At 45.0% G+C, this 19,556-nt stretch overlaps 1 protein-coding gene across 1 annotated transcript in view; it reads right to left on the bottom strand.

Annotated features, from left to right (window-relative positions):
* The window catches only part of CLPB (ClpB family mitochondrial disaggregase), a 129,867-nt gene extending 111,042 nt beyond the window's left edge, over positions 1 to 18,825 (bottom strand). Inside the window, exons 1-2 of the mRNA XM_067466428.1 lie at positions 17,769 to 18,825; positions 10,362 to 10,413 (exon numbers count right to left, since the gene is read on the bottom strand). Of these exons, the coding sequence (XP_067322529.1) occupies positions 10,362 to 10,413; positions 17,769 to 18,732 (1,016 nt within the window). The 5' untranslated portion in view covers positions 18,733 to 18,825. The remainder of the gene's footprint in view (positions 1 to 10,361; positions 10,414 to 17,768) is intronic.
* Positions 18,826 to 19,556: the final 731 nt, after the last annotated feature.

Raw genomic sequence — 19,556 nt, 5'->3', positions numbered from 1 at the left:
ATGGTGTCTGCTACCGGGACCATGGTAAATAGAGATACCACATCGAAGCTGATCAGTTTGTCGTTGGTATTTAGCTTGAGATTGCTGATTTTTTCAATGAAGTGGGCTGAGTCCTTGATGTAGTGTGTAGTGAGCCCAATATGGCTTTGTAACTGTGCAGCAAGAAATTTTGCTAGGTCGTATGTGGGGGCTCCAATGGCACTCACGATGGGTTTGAGTAGGGTGGAGTCCTTATGGATTTTTGGAAGTCCATAAAGCCTGGGTGGAAGGGCTTCCGATTTACATAGCTGTTGTCGTATGTCGAAGCTGATTGAGCAGTTCTTAATCAGAGCCCTCTCAGCCCGGTCATAGCTAACTTCTACATGGAACACTTTGAAAAACAAGCCCTGGAGACAGCAACCAAAAAGCCCACTATATGGTTCAGATATGTGGATGACACTTTCACCATTTGGAGCCATGGAGAAGAAGAACTCAACAGGTTCCTGGACCATCTTAACAGCATCCACCCAAAAATCCAATTCACAATGGAAAAGGAAAATGAAGGAAGACTGCCTTTTCTAGATGTCCTAGTCATCCGCAAACCAGATCAACAATTGGGTCACACTGTATACAGAAAGCCCACACACACAGATAGATATCTACATAAAAACTCCAACCATCACCCAAGTCAAAAAAGAAGCCCCATTAAAGCCCTGGCAGACCGTGCAAAAAGAATCTGCGAACCCCACCTCCTCCAAGATGAACTGAACCACCTCAACTGGGCTCTCCAGGCCAATGGAGACTCCACCTCAGACATCAGAAGAGCTGCAAGACCAAGAACAAGCCATGAGAGTCAAGATGAAGATCCACCCAGAGGAAAAGTGTTCCTGCCATACATCAAGGGAACCACTGACCACAGACGGAAGCTGATGAGGAAACACAACATACAAACCATCTACAAACCCAACAAGAAAATCCAACAAATGCTACGTTCAGCAAAGGACAAGAGGGATCCTCTCACCTCTGCAGGAGTCTACCGTGTTCCATGCAGCTGTGGACAAGTCTACATAGGGACCACCAAACGCAGCATTGCCCAGACACGCATCAAGGAACATGAAAGGCACTGCAGACTAGTTCAACCAGAGAAATCAGCCATAGCAGAGCACCTGATGAACCAGCCTGGACACAGCATATTATTTGAGAACACAGAAATGCTGGACCACACCAACAACCACCATGTCAGACTACACAGAGAAGCCATTGAAATCCACAAACATGTGGACAATTTCAACAGAAAGGAAGAGACCATGAAAATGAACAAGATCTGGCTACCAGTATTAAAAAAACTCTAAAATTACAACAGCAAAACAACAGAGAGGAAACAACCAGGCACATCTTAACACCTCTCAGCAAGAGATTTTACCAGGCTCAGGCAGGCCTTCAAATGCTAATGAAGGTGGTCAGTTGAAACATTCACACCTAGTTCCAGCAGAGAAAAGCTCTTTGCCCCACCCCAGCCATTCCACAGATATATAAACCCATTGTCCTAATTCCAAGAGACCTCACTACCTCTGAGGATGCTTGCCATAGATGCAGGCGAAACATCAGGAGAAATGCCTCTAGAACATGGCTCTATAGCCCGAAAAAACCTACAAGAACCAAGTTTATTATCTGGCTACCAGTATTAAAAAACTCTAAAATTACAACAGCACAACAGCAGAGAAAACAATCAGGGACATCTAATCACATCTCAACAAAAGATTGCCCCAGGCACTAACAAGCCACACCAAACAACTGCCAGGCCATCAAATGCTAATCAAGGTGGCCAGTTGAAACATTCACACCTGGCTCCAACAAACAAGAGTTCTTTGTCCCACCCTGGTCATTCCACAGATATATAAACCCATTTTCCCTAGTTCCAACAGACCTCACTACCTCTGAGGATGCTTGCCATAGATGCAGGCGAAATGTCAGGAGAGAATGCCTTTAGAACATGGCCATATAGCCCGAAAAAACCAACAACAACCCAAGTGTATTATCTTCCTATTTCTTCACTGTTCAGCTTTCACAACCATACAGAAATGGGAAACACAATGGCATGGACTGTCCTGACTTTAATATTCCATGATACGTATCTTGAAATGTTGTGGCTTGTTTCTTCCTAGTTAAACCTTCCAAGTCCCCTTCTTCTGCTTCCTTGACTGCTGATTCCATTCTGAGCCAAGGGAAGGGGAACTCCAGACATATTTAGGGAGAGAGGCCAGAAGGAACATGGAGGAAGGGAAGGCATTCTCCTTCAGGTTTCTGGGTCACGGTCAGATGCCGGGAGTCTGTCTTCCCAAAAGATCCAAACGTTTCCGATTCTCTGCTGCAGGTTGCTTTGAGGACCAAACATGTTTGTTAAAAAAAACTTCCTCTAAAGGAGTTAAGTGACAGGTAGCCCCAGGCCTTTTGGAGAAGGCCTGATCGGATGTCGGCAGGGCAGATGGGGCTGTTTACAGCACAAACAGCGCCTGGAGGGTGGACGTGGTTTGCCAGACGTTGTACGTCACCTGCTGAAGTGTGACCAGGCACCTCTTTCCTCCATCTGGAAGCTCTCAAACGCCATGGAGCAGAACGGTCTGCAGCAGGCATGGGCAAACTTTGGCCCTCCGGGTGTTTTGGACTTCAACTCCCACAATTCCTAACAGCCTAACTGTAGAGGAGAGTTCAGTAGACTCTCCTCTACAGTTCCATTTTGGCAGGAAGCCTTAGCATTGAACGGTTGTGTTGTTAAAATGCAAAGTATGGAACCCTGTGCAGATGGTTGGTCAATGTAAAATGAAAATGCCTCCACCTTCGTAACTCCTCAACAGATGGCAGTACTGGTATGCGTCAGGTACTGGCTTGTTCAGTAGACTCTCCTCTACAGTTCCATTTTGGCAGGAAGCCTTACCATTGAACAGTTGTGTTATTAAAGTGCAAAGTATGGAACCCTGCGCAGACGGTCGATCAATGTAAAATGAAAAGTAATGCCTCCACCTTCGTAACTCTTCAACAGATGCAGTACTGGTATGCGGCAGGTACTGGCTTGTTCAGTAGACTTTCCTCTACAGTTCCATTCTGGGAGGAAGCCTTAGCATTGAATGGTTTTGTTATTAAAGTGTGAAGTATGGAACTCTGCGTAGACGATCGTCAATGTGACTTAAGCAACATGCAGTCACTGATTTCTTGACAGCAGAAGGTGTCACCTCAACATCTTTAAAATTACTCGCCCAAAGACAAACAGTATTCACATCAACACAATCACCATAAACAGCTTGCATTCTCTGAGGAATCTCCTTTGGGGTGACACCTTCTGCTGTCAAGAATTCAATGACTGCACGTGGCTTAATTCGCATTGACCGACCGTCTGTGCAGTGTTCCATAATTTGCACTTTAACAACACAACCGTTCAATGCTAAGGCTTCCTGCCAAAATGGAACTGTAGATGAGAGTCTACTGAACAAGCCAGTATCTGCCGCATACCGGTACTGCCATCTGTTGAAGAGTTACGAAGGTGGAGGCATTATTTTTCATTCAACCCTCATCATTCCAAGATTGAGGAAAGTCATAGCTCCCCTCTCCTCTTCGACTTTGGTCAGACCTCACTTAGACAAACCCTGTGTCCAGTTCTGGGGAAAGTAATTCAAGAAGGATAATATGGACAAGATGGAAAAACAGAGGAGAGAGACGAAAGGTCTGGAAACTATGAATCCCTGTGAGGAGAAGCTGAGAGAGCTGGTGATATTTAGCTTGGAGAAGAGAAAGCTGAGACTCAGGTTTAAATACTGAAAAAGGATGCCATGTTGAGGAGAAATCTTGTTTTCCAAAGACTTTGGATCCTTCCACACAGCCATGTAATCCAGAATATCAAGGCAGAAAATCCCACAATATCTGCTTTGAACTGGGTTATCTGAGTCCACACTGCCATGTATTCCAGTCCAAAGCAGAAAATGTGGGATATATTCAGGTGTGTGGAAGGGGTCTAGGAGGCAATGGACCAACAGGTTGAAATTGTAGGCATTCCACCCAAACATTAGGAAGAACTTCCTGGTGGACAACAAGTTCCTTCCTCGTGGACAACTTCCTCGTGGACAACAAGTTAAACATGAGCCAACAATGTGATGTGGCGGCAAAAAAAGCCAATGGGATTTTGGCCTGCATCAATAGGAGCATAGTGTCTAGATCTAGGGAAGTCATGCTCCCCATGCTCTATTCCGCTTTGGTTAGACCACATCTGGAATATTGTGTCCAATTCTGGGCACCACAATTCAAGAGAGATATTGACAAGCTGGAATGTGTCCAGAGAAGAGTGACTAAAATGATAAAAGGTCTGGAGAACAAACCCTATGAGGAGTGGCTTAAGGAGCTGGGCATGTTTAGCCTGAAGAAGAGAAGGCTGAGAGGGGATATGATAGCCATGTATCAGTATGTGAGAGGAAGCCACAGGGAGGAGGAGGGAACAAGCTTGTTTTCTGCTTCCCTGGAGACTAGGGCGCAATGGAGCCATGGCTTCAAACTACAAGAGAGGAGATTCCATCTGAACATGAGGAAGAACTTCCTGACTGTGAGAGCCGTTCAGCAGTGGAACTCTCTGCCCCGGAGTGTGGTGGAGGCTCCTTCTTTGGAAGCTTTTAAACAGAGGCTGGATGGCCATCTGTCAGGGGTGATTTGAATGCAATATTCCTGCTTCTTGGCAGAATGGGGTTGGACTGGATGGCCTATGAGGTCTCTTCCAACTCTTTGATTCCATGATTCTATGATTCTATGGTGCTAAGAGCTGTTTGACTGTCTGGGAATTGCTGTAATACCCATCTCTGGAGACTTTTAAGCTGAGACTGGATGGCCACCTGTCGGGAGGGCTTTGATGGCATGTTCCTTCTCGGCAGAGGAAGATCCAACTGGACGGTTGTGATCTCTTCATGCTAGTTTTGGCTGCTCTTCACAGAAAATTTGACGAAAACGGCACTCTCTAACGTGACGTCTTCCAAAGGTCTTGGGCAAATGCAACATGGTCAGTGACCAGTGGTCAGGTAACTGGGAATGATGGGAGAGTCGTGCGAGAGTTTCTGACGCCTGCACACAGGGACAACAGGTACATTGCTCCAGGCTCTTTCCAAGAACGGAGGCGCAAACCGCGCAAAGCCACCGCCGCAGCATCCAGGAGCACCACCACTCCCATCGACATTTCAATTAGGGGCATTTTGTAAAAATCAGCACATTGGGCTCAGGCAACTTAGCAGCTTTGAAAAACAGCTGAACTTTATGTTTGGGGCACTTGCGATTATCATTAATATATCTATCCCCAGCCTGATTTAATCACCACAAATCGATAAAGTGACGACCATTGTTCAGCTCCTAGACAACCAAATGTCTTTTCCAAGGGGGCATTCTATTGCTAATTAAATAAAAAGAACCCCTGATCAATCTTTTAAGAATGTTGGCTTGGATGTTAACCAAGGAAGGCCAGAAGAGCTCCGTTCAATGGCTACCAAAGAGCTGAGCATTCGTGAAAGGGGACGCATGCGCACAGGTGGCTGAGCATCTGATCCAGAGGTAAAAGCAACATATTTTTCTTCTTACTGCTATTAAGAATTATAATTGCCCAATTACAAGGTACAACAACAACAACAAGTTTTGAAGCAAAACATAATCTTTGTAAAGACCACACAGAGAAGCCATTGAAATCCACAAGAAGCATGTGGACAATTTCAACAAAAGGAGGAAACCATGAAAATGAGCAAAATCTGGATTGTTGTAGGTTTTTCCGGGCTATATGGCCATGCTCTAGAGGCATTTCTCCTGACGTTTCGCCTGCATCTATGGCAAGCATCCTCAGAAGTAGTGAGGTCTGTTGGAAGTAGGAAAATGGGTTTATATATCTGTGGAATGACCAGGGTGGGACAAAGGACTCTTGTCTGTTGGAGCTAGGTGTGAATGTTTCAACTGACCACCTTGATTAGCATTTAGCCATCGACAATACATTGAACACAATCTGGCTCCCAGTATTAAAAAGCTCTAAAATTATAATAGCAAAACAACAGAGGGGAAGCAATCAGGCACATCTAATCACCTCTCAACAAAAGATTGCCCCAGGCACTGCCAGGCAATCAAATGCTAATCAAGGTGCTCAGCTGAAACATTCACACTTTCCTCCAACAGACAAGAGTTCTTTGTCCCACCCTGGCCATTCCACAGATATATAGACCCAATTGTCCTAGTTCCAACAGACTTCACTGCCTCTGAGGATGCTTGCCATAGATGCAGGCAAAACGTCAGGAGAGAATGCCTCTAGAACATGGCCGTATAGCCCAAAAAAACCTATAACAACCCATTGATTGTGTCCTGATGTCCAACCATCACCCAAGTCAAAAAAGAAGCCCCATTAAAGCCTTAGCAGACCGTGCAAAAAGAATCTGCGCAGCCCACCTCCTTCAAGAGGAACTGAACCACCTCAACTGGGCTCTCCAGGCCAATGGAGACTCCACCTCAGACATCAGAAGAGCGGCAAGACCACCGAGAACAAGCCACGAGAGTAAAGATGAAGATCCACCCAGAGGAAAAGTGTTCTTGCCAGACATCAAGGGAACCACTGACCCCAGAGGGAAGCTGATGAGGAAACACAACATACAAACTATCTACAGACCCACCAAGAAAATCCAACCAATGCTCCATTCAGCAAAGGACAAGAGGGATCCTCTCACTTCTGTAGGAGTCTCCCGGATACCATGCAACTGTGGACAAGAAGTCTCCAGAGGGACCACCAAATGCAGCAGCATTGCCCAGACACGCATCAAGGAACATGGAAGGCACTGCAGACTAGTTCAATCAGAGAAGTCAGCCATAGCAGAGCACCTGATGAGCCAACCTGGACACAGCATCTTACTTGAGAACACAGAAATGCTGGACCACTCTCACAACCACCATGTCAGACTACACAGAGAAGCCAATGAAATCCACAAGCAGGTGGACAATTTCAACAGAAAGGAGGAAACCATGAAAACGAACACGATCTGGCTACCAGTATTAAAAAAAAAACTCTAAAATTAAAACAGCAAAACAACAGAGAGGAAACAATCAGGCACATCTAATCACCTCTCAACAAAAGATTGCCCAAAGCACTGCCAGGTCATCAAATGCTAATCAAGGTGGTCAGTTGAAACATTCACACCTAGCTCCAGCAGACAAAGACCACCCTGGTCATTCCACAGATATATAAACCCATTTTCCTAGTTCCAACAGACGTCACTACCTCTGAGGATGCTTGCCATAGATGCAGGCAAAACGTCAAGAGAGAATGCCTCTAGACCATGGCCATATAGCCTGAAAAAACCTACAACAACCCAGTGGCCATGAAAGCCTTCGACAATACAAATGTAATGTTCGTTTGTGGGATTAACATATCTCAAAAACCACTGGACGAATTGACACCAAATTTGGACACACTACACTTATCAGGCCCATAAGTGACCATCACTCATAAAAACACTAAAAACACAGCGTAAGGGACTTAAAAAGCCAAAAAACACATTACAACGCATGCACAAAACCACACACACACACACACACACACATATATATAGGGAGAGACAAAAATATATATAAACATATACAGAAACGTCAGGAGAGAATGCCTCTAGAACATGGTCATATAGCTCGGAAAAACCTACAACAACCCAGTGATTCCGGCCATGAAAGCCTTTGACAATACATTGTCTGTGCCCTAGTTCCACATATTGATAGCACAATGACAGATCTGGATGGAGGAAACATTCCCTGACTCTGGAAGGGACATGTCGGTGCCTTTTCTCCCGATATTGGGAGAAAGGTGGGATAAAAATAATAAAGTAAATAAATATTTGGCATTTTTGGAAAAAAGCAACCAGAGACCCCATCCGTCCTCATTTTGAGTGAAAGCACAGGACGTCAATCTGTCCCTTGTCTTTGGGCATCTCCCGTTGAAGCGAGTGTCTCTGCAAAGGCACGCTGCCCCCTCCCCACCTCCTGGACCCCCCCCCCCCCCCCCACTCCACCTAGAGACATATGGGGCTGCTATTCAGGCCTCAGATCCCATGGGTTCTGGGTGAGTGGCTCCGGGTCGCTTGGGCTTAAAAGCCAGGGCCCCCCTCTGTCCCCAAAGGGCATGTTTGAGTTTGTGCTCAAGGCAGAAGCCTGGCCTTCGAATGGCAGGAGGTGGAGGAAGAGGAAACGGGGAAACTTGAACTTTGGGCCCCAACAAAGGATCCTGTCGATGGTTAAACATGCATCTGGTCCAGGCTGTGGTTCAACAGCTGGAGCAGTGAGGGGAACTGTCACCCTTCTTGCAACATTTGCAAAAGGCAATCCTCTCCCCTTCTGCTCCAAATCTTGAGAGAAGGGGTCACAGGGGTAGTGGTGGGGTGTCTCTCAAACTACACACACAGAGCCAGGTTCCAGAGAACAGCCTATCTAAACAAGGGTTGTTTGGCCTCTTTGCTTTTCAAACCCCAGGCCTCAAAACTGTGGAAATTTCAGAATTGCAGGACTGTAAGGCTGGAAAGAGCCCTGGAGCACATCTAGTCCAACCTGTTGCCAGAAAGGAATGGAAGCCATGGCTCTAGAAAAGAAACTAAGTTTTGCAGACACGCAAAATGTGGATAATTTATCACCCCTCTCCCTGGATTTGACCACCGACCTTTCGGTCAGCAAGTTTAGCAGCTCAGTGGTTTAACCCGCTGCGCCACCAGTCAAAAGATTGCGCTTATGGCGCTTCCCATATGAAATGAGAGGCACTCTCAAAATGAAAATGAACAAAATCTGGCTACTAGTATTTTAAAAAACTCTAAAATTATAACAGTAAATAAAGAACAAAACTCCAACACAGGGGAACTCCAGACAAGAAATAATCAGGGACAGCTAATCACCTCTCAACAAAAGATTCCTCCAGGTACTAACGAGCCACACCAAAAAACTGCCAGGCCATCAAATGCTAACCAAGGTGGTCAGTTGAAATACTCACACCTAATAATAATAATAATAATAATAATAATAAACCTTTATTTGTACCCCGCTACCATCTCCTGAAGGACTCGGTGCGGCTTACAAGAGGCCAAGCCCAAATACAATAATAAAAACAGCAGCAACTACAAACAACAAAGTAACTCAAAAACAAGGCAATAACATTAACAACACCCAATGACGCAATTAAAAACAATGACAGGGCCAAATATAATAATTAAAATTTAAAAGTGCTGGGCATGACCAGGTGAGGTGTTTGGAGGGGGATGGGCATGCAGATATCCTGGATCTCTGATAAAGTGCATTGAGACATAATGCTAGGAGTTTCCTTATTCTGGAAAGCGGAACAACCACGTTTTCAAGCTCCTCCTAAAGATTGCTAGCAACGGGGCCTGCCTGATGTCCTTAGGGAGAGAGTTCCAGAGTCGAGGGGCCATCACCGAGAAAGCCCTATCCCTCGTCCCCACCAATCGCACTTGGGATGCCGGTGGGATCGTGAGCAGGGCCTCTCCAGATGAACGAAGAGATTGTGTGGGTCCGTACACAGAGATGTGGTCACGCACCTACCTCCAACAGTTAAGATTTCTTTCTCCCACCCTGGACCTTCAAAATGTGAACTCCACCACTGTTCACATTTGGGCATACTGAGTATTCATGTCAAGTTTGGTCCAGATCCATCATTGTTTGAGTCCACCGTGCTCTCTGGGTGTAGGTGAACTACAACTCCAAACCTCAAGTTCAATGCCCACCAAACCCTTCCAGTATTTTCTGTTGGTCATGGGCGTCCTGTCTGCCAAGTTTGGTTCAATTCCATCATTGTTGGAGTTCAGAATGCTCTTTGATTGTAGGTGAACTATAAATCCCAGCAACTACAACTCCCAAATGTCAATATTCGATTTCCCCCAAACTCCACCAGTGTTCACATTTGGGCATACTGAGTATTCATGCCAAGTTTGGTCCAGATCCATCATTGTTTGAGTCCACCGTGCTCTCTGGGTGTAGGTGAACTACAACTCCAAACCTCAAGGTCAATGCCCACCAAACCCTTCCAGTATTTTCTGTTGGTCATGCGAGTCCTGTGTGCCAAGTTTGGTTCAATTCCATCGTTAGTGGGGTTCAGAATGCTCTTTGATTGTAGGTGAACTATAAATCTCAGCAACGACAACTCCCAAATGACAAAATCAAGCTGGAGCTAACAGTGGGAGCTCATCCTGCTCCCTGGATTTGACCACCGACCTTTCGGTCAGCAAGTTTAGCAGCTCAGCGGTTTAACCTGCTGCGCCACCAGTCAATAAAGAAAGCGAAAGAGAGCGATCTCACAGGGCCAAATATGGCTTGGATGGAACACCAAAAGGAAGGCTCACCTGTCTACCTCTGAGATGTTGTTGATCCGGGCAGCTTCAAGCAGGGAGTCTTCTGCAAAAGACCAAAGGGAGAGGTGTCTGTGAATAAGAAGCCTGGCATGATGCGCCATAATATCAAAGCAAGGACTGGGCTCGCAACCCCAGTCCCAAAGACAAGCTGTCCCAAGTTACAAACATCTGACTTACAAACAACTCCTAGTTAAGAACGGGGCTGAGAGTGAGAGAAATCTATCCTACTGGAGGGAAATTGGTTTCCATTTTCTCACTGATTCTTAGATCCACAACAAGCCAAAGCATTGTTTCTTTTAATTTTATTTTAGTCCCAGCTTCTACCAACCTAGCAGTTCAAAAACATGCAAATGTGAGTAGATCAATAGATACAGCTTCTGTGGGAAGGTAACAGTTCATGCAGTCATGCTGTTCACATGACCTTGGAGGCGTCTATGGAGAACGCCGGCTCTTCAGCTTAGAAATGTAGATGAGCACTATCTTCCCGAGTTGGACACGTCTAGACTTAATGTCGGGGGAAACATGCAAATGTGAGTAGATCAGTAGGTACGGCTTCTGCAGGAATGTAATGGTGCTCCATGCAATCATGCTGGCCACACGACCTTGGAGGCATCTATGGAGAACGCCAGCTCTCCAGAGTCGGACATGGCTAGACTTAATGTCAGGGGAAACCTTTACTTTTTACATATGGCTGGAATTACACTTAAAATGCACCTGTTCCAAGTTACATACAAATTCAACTTAAGAACAACCCTACATAACTTCTCTTGTTCATCACTTAGGGACTGCGTATACCTGCTCTCCAATGCCTCTTCCCTACTCTAATGTCCACCATAGATTTGGGCCTTCTGGAGGATGTTTTTTCTGGTCAGAGGCACAACCAACCAGCAGCCTGTTTCCTCAGCTGTGCCCAAACTGTGGGGACTGGCTGGCCAGAATACATTCAATGCAATAGCTGAATAAATAGCTTGAGTTTAAAAGAGCATCAAAGAGCAATCTCTTCCTGCAGGCTTAATCACATGAGTTTTAAAATGGATTGTTTTAATAGATATGCTTTTTTTATTTTTATGCTCGGTTTAACTGATTATGTAATTGTATTCATGTCTTTAGCAGTGTTGTGCATCCATCTGTTGCTGTATTTGAGTCTTTTTCTTCCTACCACAATCCATAGGCAGATATTATTATTATTATTATTATTATTATTATTATTATTATTATTGGATACACAACAAGATTGCAACACAGCAAACAAGATCACTATTGTTGTTGTTGTTATTGGATATACCCTATATCTCCAGTTAGGGGGACTTTTTTTTGGTCGTGTCAGGAGCGACCTGAGAAACTGCAAGTCGCTTCTGGTGTGAGAGAATTGGCCGTCTGCAAGGACGTTGCCCAGGGGACGCCCGGATGATTTATGATGTTTTATCATCCTTGTGGGAGGCTTCTCTCATGTCCCCCGCATGAGGAGCTGGAGCTAACATGATGAATAGAATAGAATTAAAGAATGCATAAGCAGATATTATTATTATTGGATACATAACAAGATTGCTACACAGCAAACAAGATCACTGTTGTTGTTGTTGTTGGCTATACCCTAAATCTCCAGTTGGGGGGGACATGGTGAATGGAATAGAATTAAAGAATCCATAGGCAGATTTTATTATTATTATTATTATTATTATTATTATTATTATTATTGGATACACAACAAGATTGCTACACAGCAAACAAGATCGTTGTTGCTGTTGTTATTGGCTATACCCTAAAACTCCGGTTGGGGGGGGGGGGGACATGGTGAATAGAAAAGAATTAAAGAATCCATAGGCAGATATTATTATTATTGGATACACAAGAGGATTGCTACACAGCAAACAAGATCACTGTTAGGTTCTTGTGGGTTTTTTCGGGCTATAGAGCCATGTTCTAGAGGCATTTCTCCTGACGTTTCGCCTGCATCTATGGCAAGCATCCTCAGAGGTAGTGAGGTCTGTTGAAACTAGGGAAAAGGGTTTATATATCTGTGGCATGACCAGGGTGGGACAAAGGACTCTTGTCTGTTGGAGCTAGGTGTGAATGTTTCAACTGATCACCTTCATTAGCATTTGAAGGCCTGGCTGAGCCTGGGAAAATCTCTTGCTGGGAGGTGTTAATCTGTGCCTGGTTGTTTCCTCTCTGTTGTTTTACTGTTGTAATTTTTGAGTTTTTTTAATACTGGTAGCCAGATTTTGTTCATTTTCATGGTCTCTTCCTTTCTGTTGAAATTGTCCACATGCTTGTGGATTTCAATGGCTTCTCTGTGTAGTCTGACATGGTGGTTGTGGTTGTGGTCCAGCATTTCTGTGTTCTCAAATAATATGCTGTGTCCAGGCTGGTTCATCAGGTGCTCTTCTATGTCTGACTTCTCTGGTTGAAGTAGTCTGCAGTGCCTTTCATGTTCCTTGATGCGTGTTTGGGCGCTGCATTTGGTGGTCCCTTTGTAGACTTGTCCACAGCTGCATGGTATACAATGGTAGACTCCTGCAGAGGTGAGAGGATCCCTCTTGTCCTTTGCTGAACGTAGCATTTGTTGGATTTTCTTGGTGGGTTTGTAGATTGTTTGTATGTTGTGTTTCCTCATCAGTTTCCCTCTGCGGTCAGTGGTTCCCTTGATGTCTGGCAGGAACACTTTTCCTCTGGGTGGATTCCTCTGGGCAGCAAAAAGCCATTGAAATCCACAAGCATGTGGACAATTTCAACAGAAAGGAAGAGACCATGAAAATGAACAAAATCTGGCTACCAGTATTAAAAAACTCTAAAATTACAACAGCAAAACAACAGAGAGGAAACAACCAGGCACAGATTATCACCTCCCAGCAAGAGATTTTCCCAGGCTCAGGCAGGCCTTCAAATGCTAATGAAGGTGATCAGCTGAAACATTCACACCTAACTGCAGCAGGGAAGAGCTCCTTGCCCCACCCCAGCCATTCCACAGATATATAAACCCATTGTCCTAATTCCAACAGACCTCACTACCTCCGAGGATGCTTGCCATAGATGCAGGCGAAACGTCAGGAGAGAATGCCTCTAGAACATGGCTCTATAGCCCAAAAAAACCCACAAGAACCTAGTGATTCCAGCCATGAAAGCCTTCGACAATACAAAGATCACTGTTGTTGTTGTTGTTGTTGTTATTGACTATACCCTAAATGTCCAGTTGGGGGACATGGTGAATAGAATAGAATTAAAAAATTCATAGGCAGATATTATTATTATTATTATTATTATTATTATTGGATACACAAAAAGATTGCTACACAGCAAACTTAAGATCAATGTTGTTATTGTTATTGGCTATACCCTAAATCTCCAATTTGGGAGACATAGTGAATAGAATAGAATTAAAGAATCCATAGGCATATATTATTATTATTATTATTATTATTATTATTATTATTGGATACACAACAAGATTGCTACACAGCAAACAAGACTACTGTTCTTGTTGTTGTTGTTATTGGCTATACCCTAAATCTCCAGTTGGAGGGACAAGGTGAATAGAAATTAAAGAATCCATAGGCAGATATTATTATTATTATTAAATACACAACAAGATTGCTAAACAGCAAACAAGGTCACTGTTGTTGTTGTTGCTGTAATTGGCTATACCATAAATCTCCAGTTGGGGGGACATGGTGAATAGAATGGAATTAAAGAATCCATAGGCAGATATTATTATTATTGGATACACAACAAGAATGCTACACAGCAAACAATATCACTGTTGTTGTTGTTGTTGTTGATGATGATGATGATGCTGTAACTGGCTATACCCTAAATGTCAATTTGGGGGGACATGGTGAATAGAATAGAATTAAAGAATCTATAGGCAGATATTATTATTATTATTGGATACACAACAAGATTGCTAAACCACAAACAAGATCAATGGTGTTGTTGTTGTTATTGTTAAATCTCCAGTTGTTGTTGTTAAATCTCCAGTTGGGAGGACATAGTAAATAGAATAGAATTAAATGATCCATAGGCATATATTATTATTATTATTATTATTATTATTATTATTATTATTATTGGATACACAACAAGATCGCTACACAGCAAACAAGATCAATGTTGTTGGTGTTATTGGCTATACCCTACATCTCCAGTTATTGGCTATACCCTACATCTCCAGAATACAATTAACGAATCTATAGGCAGATATTATTATTATTGGATACACAACAAGATTGCTACACAGCAAACAAGATAACTATTGTTGTTATTATTACTATTATTATTATTATTATTGTTATTGGCTATCCTCTAAATCTCCAGTTGGGGGGACATGGTGAATACTATTCTATCTTAAGAGTTGGAAGAGACCCCAAAAGCCCTCCATTTCAACCCCCTTCTGCGTTAAAGGAAAACACTATCCAATCCCTCCTGACAGATGGCCATCCAGCCTCTGCTTTAAAAATATCCAAGTCAGCAAGCAATGTGTAAGACAGGCAGCATTGCAATACCTTCCTGCAGGAGTGAATGCCTTTTCAAGTCCCTGGGTGCATAGAATGAATGCAGTCTGATACCACTTTAAGGGCTCAGTGCTAGGAAATACTGGGAGTTGAAGTTTGGGGATGCAGAACCACTCTATGGTGCTAAATACTATAAAACTATAGCTCTACCATTAAACCATGGAGTCAAACTGCCCTCATTATAAGCTTCAGTGTGGATACATCTACTTCATTCAGGGCAGAGCTGGACCTTCTTGGAAAGACAACAAGAGGAAGCAAACAAAATAGAAATAAAAACAAAATAGACTCCCAAAACTCCCAACAATCCACTCCTGAAGTGGAAGAAAAATGGAGGTTGTTTCAGAAATACATGGTTCAAGCTCCCCACCTTCTGGTGGCCAAGTGGGAACTGCATCATACAAGTTTAGTACAACTTTTGACGCTCCTCCAAGTGTTTTGGACATCAATTCCCACAATTAGGAATTGTGGAAGTCCAAAACACCTAGAGGGAGGGCCGAAGTTGGCCCATGCCGTCCTACAAAAAGAGGACAAAAGCCCTGCAAAATTGAGACCTTTACCTTTAAAGGTAAAGGTTGTCCCCTGACATTAAGTCCAGTCGTGTCCGACTCTGGGGAGTGGTGCTCATCTCCATTTCTAAGCCGAAGAGCTGGTGTTGTCCGTAGACACCTCCAAGGTCATGTGGCCAGCATGATTGCATGGAGCGCCATTACCTTCCCTCCAGAGCAGTACCTATTGATCTAATAATGATAACTTTATTATATTAAGCCTGCGCTCCTTCTATTTTTATTGGCTTTATACTAATTTATGCCACGCTTTTGATACGAAATAATAAATAGGCCATTCCCAAGCTACGAACAAGTGAGGTTTAGCACAGCTGGTAAATCATCAGCAATTACAAGATCTAGCAAGCAAAAGGTTGCAAGTTCGAATCCCTGGGTTGGCGTGAGCTGCCAACTGTCAGCCTAGCTCATTGTTTACCTAAGCAATTCGAAAACAGGTTTAGCTGTGATTAGAGAAATGAGGTACTGCTAAAAAAGCGGGGGAGGTGTTTTACAACGCCATAAAAAAGGAAGATCAGAGAATGCTGGGCGACCAAAAGGAACGAGGAAGTCCTGCTGGCTCTTCGTCATAGAGGAAAGAGCAACAGCACCCTGTGGACTCGAGCCCAACCTTCCATGGCACCTCATTCTGTTCTGCCTGTCTGTATATTGTCTATACACAGACAATACACAGACAGGCAGAACAGAATGACTCCTTGGCTGGGCTCCTTGGCTGCCAATCCAATTCCGAGCACAATTCAAAGTGCTGGTTTTGACCTACAAAACCCTATATGGTTCCGGCCCAGTGTATCTCTCTGAACGGATCTCCCTCTACGTCCCATCTTGGAGTCTAAGATCTTCTGGGGAGGCCCTGCTCTCGACCCCGCCTCTATCACAAGTGAGGCCGACGGGGACGAGGAGCAGGGCCTTCTCGGTAGTGGCCCCTCACCTGTGGAACTCACTCCCCGGGGAGATTAGATCAGCGACTTCCCTTTTGTCATTCAGAAAAAAATTGAAGACCTGGATGTGGGACCAGGCTTTTGGACATTCTGGCAGCTAAAGGAAAGACATTGATGATGGGCAGGAATTGACGGAACAGAATAGATTTATGGAACTCTGAACACTGAGCATGAGATTGTTTACTATTGTGTTATGTACTGATGTTTTTAACCTGTTAACTGTTTAATCGCTTTTATGTATGTATGTATTTTTGACATAGGCATCGAATTGTGCCTTCCTTTGTAAGCCGCCCTGAGTCCCCCCTCGGGGGTGAGAAGGGTGGGGTATAAGTAACTGAAATAAATAAATAATAAATATACAAAGCGGCATTGAATGTTTGTCGTGTATGTGTAGTGTGATCCACCCTGAGTCCTCTTCGGAATATAAATAAGGTGTTATTATTATTATTATTATTATTATTAGAAATTGAGGGAGTTGGAGTCCAAAACACCTGGAAGGAGGGCCAAAGTTGGCCCATGTGTGGTTTAAAAAGTTCCAAGAAAGGAGCTTCCACTCCGCACTTTCTGTTGTCTCACTTTGCACCTAACTAGGACAGTGTTCCTCAACCTGGGGGTCGGGACCCCTGAGGGGGTCACAAGGGGGTGTCAGAGGGGTTGCCAAAGACCATCAGAAAACACAGTATTTTCTGATGGTCATGGGGATTCCATGTGGGAAGTTTGAGCCAAATTCTATCGTTGGTGGAGTTCAGAATGTTCTTTGATTGTAATGAACTATAAATCCCAGCAACTACAACTCCCAAAAGTCAAGGTCTATTTTCCCCAAACTCCACCAGTGTTCACATTTGGGCATATTGAGTATTCGTGCCAAGTTTGGCCCAGATCCACCATTGCATGAGTCCACAGTGCTCTCTGGATATAGGTGAACTACAATTCCCAAACTCAAGGTCAATGCCCATCAAACCCTTCCAGTGTTTTCCATTGGTCATGGGAGCCAAGTTTGGTTCAAATCCATCACTGGTGAAGTTCAGAATGCTCTTTGATTAGAAGTGAACTATAAATCCCAGCAACTACAACTCCCAAATTACAAAATCAATCCTCCCCCAACCCCACTGGCATTCACATTTGGGTGTATTGGGTATTTGTGCCCAGTTTGGTCCAGTGAATGAAAATGCATCCTGCATAATAGATATTTACATTATGATTTATAACAGTAGTAAAATGACTGTTATGAAGTAGTAACGAAAACAATATTATGGTTGAGGGTCACCACAACATGAGGGACTGCATTAAGGGGTCACGGCATTAGGAGGGTTGAGAACCACTGAACTACAAGTTGTTTGTAACTTGGGGATGGCCTTTACTCCATTGCAAGACCTTTTTTTTCTTCACCTTTGGAGACGTGGCCCTTGCTGTAGCAGAGGGCCACTCCTGCCGCAGCCGCGGCGGCCGCTGTAGCGGTGAAAGCGGGCATCCTGGCCCGGCGGCCCCGGTTCTCCCGTCCGCGGTGCCTCCCGGCGTGCTCGGGGTTGGGCCACAAGCGCAGCCGGCTGGGCTCCTTGGGCAAGCCCGGGTGGTGATGGGCATGGTGGTGGCGCCCGGGGTGCCGGTGGTGCTGGTGAGGGTGGCCCTTGGCGGACTCCTCTTCCGAGCAGGGCAGCTTGGGAAGCCACCCTCCTTCGGTGGCCAACCTCTTGCCCAGAGTGGCCACTCCACTGGAAGCTTTGCCGCCCCGGCTGGCCAGCTGCAGCCCTTGCAAGCCCAAGTGGAGCGCCTCCTGGCTCTCTCCAAGAGCCCTGACAACCAAAGGAGGACATTGTTGTTGTTGCTCCTCTTGGGTGAACAACTGCGCATGCTCAAAACGACTGGCTTTGGCAGCCAAAGGATATTGCTGCTGCTGCTCCTCCAAAGTGAGGGAGTGCGCATGCTCAAAACGACTGGCCTTGGCGGCCAAAGGATATTGCTGCTGCTGCTCCTCCAAAGTGAACGACTGCGCATGCTCAAAGCGACTAGCCTTGGCGGCCAAAGGATATTGCTGCTGCTGCTCCTCCAAAGTGAGCGACTGCGCATGCTCAAAGCGACTAGCCTTGGCGGCCAAAGGATATTGCTGCTGCTGCTCCTCCAAAGTGAGGGAGTGCGCATGCTCGTAGCGGCGCGCCCTAGCGGCCGGGTCCGGGTACTGCGCCTCCTCCCGGCCCGTTCTCCACGAAGCCACCGAAGCGGCGTCCGTCCATTCCTCCGCCTCCCGCGCCGAGGCTCCGCGAAGGAGCGGCGGGCACCTCCGCCTCCGCGCCGTCGCCCCGACAAGCCGCGCGAAGCCCGGCGGCAGCGGCCTGCTCATCAGGCAAGCCAGCATGGCGGTGGTGGTCGGCGCCGGCAGTTAGGCCTCACTGGGCCCTCAGCCCGTCACCTGGGAAACCAAGATGGCCGCTATGAGGGGGAGCTTGCGTACGTCGAGTACGCACGCACGCCAGCCGAAAGGGTTCATGGGAGTTGGAGTCCTGGGTGGGTTCAAAACAGGCCTTTTTTCCCTCCTGGGCGGTGAGGCGGGGCTGCGTCGCGCGCATGCGTCACAACGAAGAGGGAAGTAAAAGGCTGCTCTGAAGGTTGCGAGTTCGAATCCCGGTGAGGACCAAAAACAAATTGAGATGCTAAATTGGAGAGAATTTTAGAATTTTTTTCCCCATTTCGTTTGAAAATATTTTATTTATTTGTTTACGACATTTAAACGCCACCTTTCTCACCCCAAGATATATATATATTATTTTATATATATATATAATATTAAATATATATATATATATTAAATTATTTACACAGTACAATATCTGTATTATATGTTACCATGTTGTAATATTGTTATATATTATAATATATATTACACTCCCAGATATATATATATATATTATTTTATGGCAAGTTCTTGGTGGGATGGGCACCCCAAGCCCCCTTCCCTCTCTCCTGAGGAATCTGTACAAGGACCAAGTAGCAACAGTCAGAACTGACCACGGAGGAACAGACTGGTTCAAGATTGGGAAAGGCGTATGGCAAGGCTGCATCCTCTCACCCAACCTCTTTAACTTGTATGCAGAACACATCATGCGAGGATGTGCGGGGCTGGATGAATGCAAAGCTGGGGTGAAAATGGCTGGAAGAAACATTAACAACCTCAGATATGCA

Source organism: Anolis sagrei, chromosome 3 (assembly GCF_037176765.1).
Source record: "Anolis sagrei isolate rAnoSag1 chromosome 3, rAnoSag1.mat, whole genome shotgun sequence".
In the NCBI taxonomy this organism is placed as follows: Eukaryota; Metazoa; Chordata; class Lepidosauria; order Squamata; family Dactyloidae; genus Anolis; species Anolis sagrei.
The sequence above is the reverse complement of the archived record's forward strand: the minus strand, read 5'-3'. Positions and strand labels throughout refer to the sequence as shown.